At 31.3% G+C, this 6,950-nt stretch overlaps 1 protein-coding gene across 1 annotated transcript in view; it reads right to left on the reverse strand.

The window, feature by feature from the left end:
* Positions 1-3,110: 3,110 nt before the first annotated feature.
* LOC21405545 (SH3 domain-containing protein 1) overlaps positions 3,111-6,950 on the reverse strand; it is a 6,103-nt gene continuing 2,263 nt past the window's right edge. The window contains exons 5-10 of the mRNA XM_024176539.1: positions 6,658-6,759; positions 6,369-6,569; positions 5,772-5,834; positions 4,760-5,026; positions 4,467-4,541; positions 3,111-3,436 (exon numbers count right to left, since the gene is read on the reverse strand). Of these exons, the coding sequence (XP_024032307.1) occupies positions 3,329-3,436; positions 4,467-4,541; positions 4,760-5,026; positions 5,772-5,834; positions 6,369-6,569; positions 6,658-6,759 (816 nt within the window). The 3' untranslated portion in view covers positions 3,111-3,328. The remainder of the gene's footprint in view (positions 3,437-4,466; positions 4,542-4,759; positions 5,027-5,771; positions 5,835-6,368; positions 6,570-6,657; positions 6,760-6,950) is intronic.

The following is a 6,950-nucleotide window of genomic DNA, read 5'->3' on the forward strand; positions in this document are numbered from 1 at the left end:
TTGCCTATAGATTTTACATATATATTTAGGAATTTTGCTCCATGTTAATTTTCTTTTTCTTTTTTCTATTTATTTCCTCTACATATTCGTATAAGATTTTTTTTTTGTTAGCGTTTTTTCCCTTGAGGTTGTAAGATATATAGTGATATTGTTTGAGTTCTTTTTTTCTTTTTTAATTGATCTGCTAAAATAATAATTGAATAAATGCCTAAATTGTTGATTATTTAAATACATAAATATATAGGAACAAACGAGTATCTTGATAAAATAAAATAAAAAAGAAACTAATGAAAATAAGTGTAGCAAAAAAAAAAAAAAAGAAAAGAATTATTGTTTCTAATTGTTTCCTGTCATGAAAATATCTAAATACATATACTAATTTAGCTTATATTAATGAATTTGTGCAGTATTTTTATCCCTAAACATGGAGATGCAAACGTAAATAATTAAAAAAAAAAAACATATCATGAAGTTGTTAAAATAGTAGTGTAAGCTTACAAGAAAGTCGTGAAATTTCACTTTTAAGAAAAAAAATGAAATTAAACACAATTTGATAGTTGAATAAGAATCAACAAAAGATTATATACAAAAACGACTACTTTGAACGTCCTAAATCTAAAAATATCTACTTATGTATTTATCTACAACACTATTCACTAGCATGCATATAAGGACGCTTATATCTTTATATAATGAAAAAGGAAAAAAAAAAAAAAAAACAAAGTACAATAGGATAGTCTTCAAAATAAAATCATAATTTGATTTTCAATACAAAAATCAAATGAAACCTAAATATTACATTTAATGAAAGATGCGTATTTAAATAAAGGTAAAGTTTCTTTAAAAAATAATCAAAGCATCACATAATTTTTTTTTCTCTTTAAAAAATAATAAAAGCTATCACAATAATTTTTTTTTTTTTAAAATATTGGTAAACACAAAACACACTTTTTGATTAGAAAAGAAAAAAAAAACTAGAATCACCAACTCTATAAAACAATGTCCTTCCACAATCCTCTCCACCATATACAAATGAGTATGCATTTTCATTAAGACAATGATAATATCATTATTCATTATGAAATAGAATTTATCAAACATAAGAAACACGAAAATGTATCAAGAATAAACTTTTTCATTATTTTAATAGATATATCATTATAAAACAGACTGAAGATAAAAGTTGTAAGAAATCTGAAACGACAATTATACATGAGACATGAACTCATAAAAAAGATTTTTCATTACTGTAATGACGATATTATTTCAGACAATAATAAATATAACAATTCACAATAAAAAAGCAATCATCTAGCAAGTTCTTAAAATATAGAAGATCAGATGCGTGGTAAATTAATCTTCATTATCAAAATGAATATAATACTAAAGAAACACGATAATGTACAAATGAGTATGCGTTTTCATTAACATAATGATAATATCATTATGAAATATAACTTGTAATACATTAGAAACATGAAAATGTTTTCAATAATAAGTATTTTATTATTTTAATAGAGATATCATTATAAAAGAGATTAAATATAAAAATTTATAAAAAAAAAAAATTGGAACAACACGAATACAAGATAGATACATGAACAAATAAAGAAATATATTTCAAGATTGCAAGGGATAAAATAAAGCTTAATTTCATTACTACGAACAAGTAATAAAAAAAGCACTCTAAGATAATAAATCAAACAATCAATAAAAAAGCACAGGACATATCAACAAAAATGCACTCAATTCATTATAATAATACGAGTATCATTACAAACAATGGATGATATATCACTTTGAGAAAAAAGGAAAAAAACATGAGCAATCAAAACTATAAAATTTTTTCTAGATGTAATTTCATAGAAGGAATGCACCTCTTCAAATTAATATCATAGAAACCATATAAACCTACAGTTTCGCACCTCTGCAAATTAATCGCAGCCACAAGAAACACTGGAGAAAACAAAAAACAATGAATGCACCTCCACTCACAACAACCGAATGCGGCGGCTACAAATCCCAGTCACAACAAACAATGGAAAAAACACCAATGTCAACAAAAAACTTGGATGATTACGTTATAACAAGTAAAACAAGGCACGAAAGTTTTTTTAGAAAAAGGGGGAGGGAAACTCGTGTTCGAAAACCCATATCAATAATAAATCATTGAAATAATTACAAAATATTAAGTGAGACTTAAAAGAAAAGTCAAATCCTCAAAATGATCAGAAAAAATATCCTAATATCATTATGAAAAATAATCCCACAAAAAAAAAAAAACACCATATAAGGAACATGCTCAAAATACTCTATAGGGGTAAAGCGGGTATAATATATTTCTTATTACGCACAAGTAGATATTTCTATAGTATTGTATAATAGTAGACACTTTTAGATCGAGATCATTTATAGTAGACGTTTTATATAATTACTTCATCAACAAATTTATAATATACATTAATCAAATTTATCCAAAATTAGTTTTGTATCCATTCGATTATTAGAATCTTGATGAAAAAGGACAAATAAGGATTATATGCAGTTTAGAGGGAGTTAATTTTAAAATTTTACATGAACAATGGTTGATATTTTAATAGTTTAATGGATAAAAAGATAAATTTAGGATAATTTAATATATTCTGCAATATTTTAAAAGGTATAGGGATTAAAATGAAAAAAAAATCCCAAAAGCCTGAAGGACGTAGAAGAGCAAATTGAAAGGAAAGTTGAGAAACAGTCGAGAGAGAGAGAGAGAGAGAGAGAGAGAGAGAGAGAGAGAGAGAGAGATCAGATTCATCAGAAGAATTGAAGAGGAAGAATGGAAATTCAAATTGAAGGGAGAGAGAGATCAGTTTTCACTATTTTGGGTTCAAAGCCTTGAATAAGAGGCAAGGAGGAAAAACAATAAAGATATAATCCAAAAACTTTTAACAGAAAATTTGAATGGAAATTCAAATTTTTGTGAGATAAAACGTAGTAGCAAAAAGGTTTGGAAACATATGTGAATCAAATGGTAGGCTTTTGCCTATTTCAACTTTCAAGGTTGGCAAGATCCTCAGTGAAAACAGCAATAGAGGAAAGTCAAACTGTCTGTATCCACATATCCATTATTCAAAAGCATAAATTTCCTTCAAACAATTTTAAACCAGAAAACATAGATTCTTGTACATAGTATACATTGATATCTCGTTTAAGGCCACAGCTGCTTCGGTGCAGCACTTGACAAAATGAAGCTTTAATACACAAGAAAGAAAGAGAATATACAAATTTTAACAAAAATTTATATAAAGGACAAACAACATTGGAGATCAGCTCACAAGCCTGCTTACATTATTTTGGTCGCCGGCGCTTTTTCTTGCCGTTGTATATAAGCAGAGGGAAACCATCCAGCCTTGCCATTGCATTCTCCTTCAGACCACCCATTAGGGGCCACCTAGTGATATCATCGGTGCATAACAAAACAAGGAAGCGAAGATAAGCTTGCTTTCAATTGGGATTACAAATGGCTTGTTACTTGTTAGTTTCAAGGGCTAACAACTTAAAAACTACATCACATAGAAGCATTAACATCATCTGTACCAAATTCTCAGTATTTTGTTTGATTAAAAGATGCAGCGGAAGATCAAATTACTAAGATGGATTGTCCACCTCCGTGTCTATATATAACTGCGTGCACAATGGTATACATCATGAAATTTTTTATCATCGACATTGTGAGGGCACAAAAATCAAGACTCTTTAAGCTTTGTAAAACTAAAATTGACTGTTTTTTGTCCAAGCTTTTCTACCCTTAACAACTTATATTTCACTTTTAGCCAAAAAAAAAAAAAAAAAACAAAACAAAACAAAACAAAACGGACTTGTATTTTACTTTCATGATGTGGCATGTAACTACTTTTTCATTAAGCGTATCATCTTCAAAACTGTGTTGGTCTCTCATTTAAGATGATATTCGTTCCCATGATTAAAAACCACCTTAAGTCTAGTTAAGAGTCTTCCTGTCCCACTACCGGCTGTTTCTGGTACATTATTTTTTAATGTGAAATACCATTGTTTTCCGATAGTGAGTGATTTGCGTGTAGAAAATGCATAGTTTGTGTAAAACATAGCGTACACGTTTGAGGATATACGTCAAGATCAGAGAATGGTCCAAGACAATGTCTATTTTCTTTTATTAGGGGGTTGGGGAATCTGAACTTTGACTCTAAATATTAAAAGTTGTAGTGGAATCACTACCAGAAAGCTAAGCCTGTGATTACAGTGTCCTATTTTCATTGGTGTTGAATCGCGATTTTATGAGTTTGCCCTGATCACTTTCCGAGGGGATGAAAAACATATTCTACCAGCAACTGGAGTGACTAGTCGCTTTAGAAATATATCAAGCTTTTGTGTTTTCATTATGTAGTTTAGGGGCTCCTACTCTTGGGGCTTTCTACAGCTGAAATTAGTTGTGGACAAAGTACCTGGCGGACGACAACAAAATCATCAACAGATAAACTCAACTCGCCATCTGCTTGAGCATCAAATTGGTGTATAACCTGCAAGATCAAGGATATTACTAAATCACAATAGAAATCCGGAAAATTCTTTTACAATTTAGTAATATGCAAAAGTACCTAGGTAATCAAATTTCAGTAGCTCAAAAAACAAGAACTAGGTTACACGTAAAGTAATTTCCTTGGTCTGTGGACCAATATATATATACGTGTGTGTGTATGTGTGTGTGTGTGTGTGTAAAAGAAGTAGAAGGCCTTACTTTAGCAATAAAGAAGGTGTCATCTTGATTCTCTTGCTGGAAGTTGTCAACTTTATCTTTTTGCCGGAAGCTGTCATTTTGACCTTTTTGCTGGAAGCTGTCATCTTGATTTTTTGGCTGGAAGCTGTCATCTTTATTTAGATGCCCATGATTATCACTCCGTCCATTTGACTTATTATCTTGATGTCCTAGCCATTCAAACACGTCTTTCTGGATTTTCATTGATGCTGATGGTGAAAACTCTTGTGGTTGTTTTTCCAAAGTCATCTGATACCAAGCAATTTTTGAAAAATAGGGCAATCAATTCTTCCCATAAAAGCCAAGAGAATCTATTGAAAATAGTTGAAGCATTCAATTTAATCAATCTAAAACATCAACAATGCCATTCCTATTGACTAGACATTGTGCCTTTCGATCAAGTATTCGACATAGACAATGGGTCACTCCAACGAAATAAAAGACATGGACAATGGTGTGTTTTTCCCGGTTATGTATTTTTTTTTCTGATTATGTTCCGCACTGCTGGAAAATGTCAATGCTCTTAAGTTTGAAAAATGTCGTGAAATAATCAATGATACATGAAATCTTACTTCAGCAGATTGCACAGCCTTGGAAGACAGTGCATGGCACGTTGTAAACTGTTGTGAAAAATTATGTTAACGCAATATACATTTTCTACTCTAATATCCTACATGAAGTGCAAACTATCATCTGGATGCTTGAGATTGATCCTGCATGCCCTATATACGTCATACGTGCAGGAGAACATATTTACTAAACTAGTGTAAGTAATGCAACATTAAATTTTGTAAACTTCCATTAAAAATTTTGATATTTAGAGGGAAATATCTGCATTTTATGAATATCTTTCAAGTTCTAAACTTTAAATAGACATTTTCACCAATAACCTTAAATTAAAACTTCAACAATTCCGTCAACCTAGACATTTTCATCTTTGCAAGGAGCAAAAACATATAAGCACAAGTATAGAGCCAAGCAGCATGGTACAAACCTCAGCATGTAGCTTTTCTAAAATAACAAGAGCATGTTGATGGTAAGATCTTTCAGCATCGACCTGAAAATTGATTATTTTTTAATTTCAATGCCATGACAAGAGCAAATTCAAGGTTACAACCAAACACCATAACCTTTAGATTAAACTATTTATCAGTACCCTGTGTAGTTCAATTGATATGTTCTACGTCTGACAAGTGCTTTTTCCTTAACTTTTGATTATGCATGAAAGCAAAGATTACTATTACTAAAATTAAATTTCCATGCTACATCTACACTCTAGCATCTCAATAATGGTTATATCAATGTATCCCTATGTTATGTTCATATCTCACATCCACGTCAATGTTTCAGTTTAAAACTATAGCAAGACGTAAATCATATCAGAGAGATGCCATAAAATCCAAGAAATTAAATTATATAACAAGTCAATCCAGACATCTCGGTGGTCGTCTCAACTAAAATGGCCACAGTTCTGGTGTGTGGGTCTGAAGGCATACTTACTACCGGTGGCTATAATGGTATGCTAGCCTCTAAACATTTTAAGTTTTAAACCATTTTTTTTCAAGCATAAAAAAAAATTAAGTATGGTTACCATAGTAAGAAGTGTATGGAATGTCATCTTTTGTTGTTGCTCCTCAACTGACAACATAGCAGCAGTCGCTTCTCGGCCAAGAGCCATAATAGAAGATTTAAGCTCGGCCAATCTTGCTTCTGCACTTTGAAGCTTAATTGAACTCTCTTCAGATATAGAAGGGCCTCTGGATTTTAACCGGCGCCTCAAAACTTCAGCCACCTAATAAGAGAAATTTTCACTACAAATATGGAATTTTTTTCCTTTTCTTTTTTCATTGAGCATAACAATTCTAAGTCGACCAATTTACCTGGGCTTCCACATCTTGACGCAGTTTATCATAACGGTGAGCCAAGTGACGAGCATCCTCCAAAGGAGCTCCATTTATTTGTGCCCGTAGTGGCTCACAAACCTACAGATTTTAAAGCCTGTGACACGGTTACAAACACAAAAAGAAATGGAGCAGTTGGAAGAAACTCCATTATGTACATTAAACAATATAGCGCATCCCCTTTCATTCATCATTTCTCAGCAAGCAAGTTCCCACTAGTAACCACAATTCACATTCCTGAGCTGCAGTTGCACTTCCCAAATCTGAAGCCC

The sequence above is a fragment of the Morus notabilis genome, unplaced genomic scaffold (genome assembly GCF_000414095.1).
Source record: "Morus notabilis unplaced genomic scaffold, ASM41409v2 Scaffold552, whole genome shotgun sequence".
Taxonomy (NCBI): Eukaryota; Viridiplantae; Streptophyta; class Magnoliopsida; order Rosales; family Moraceae; genus Morus; species Morus notabilis.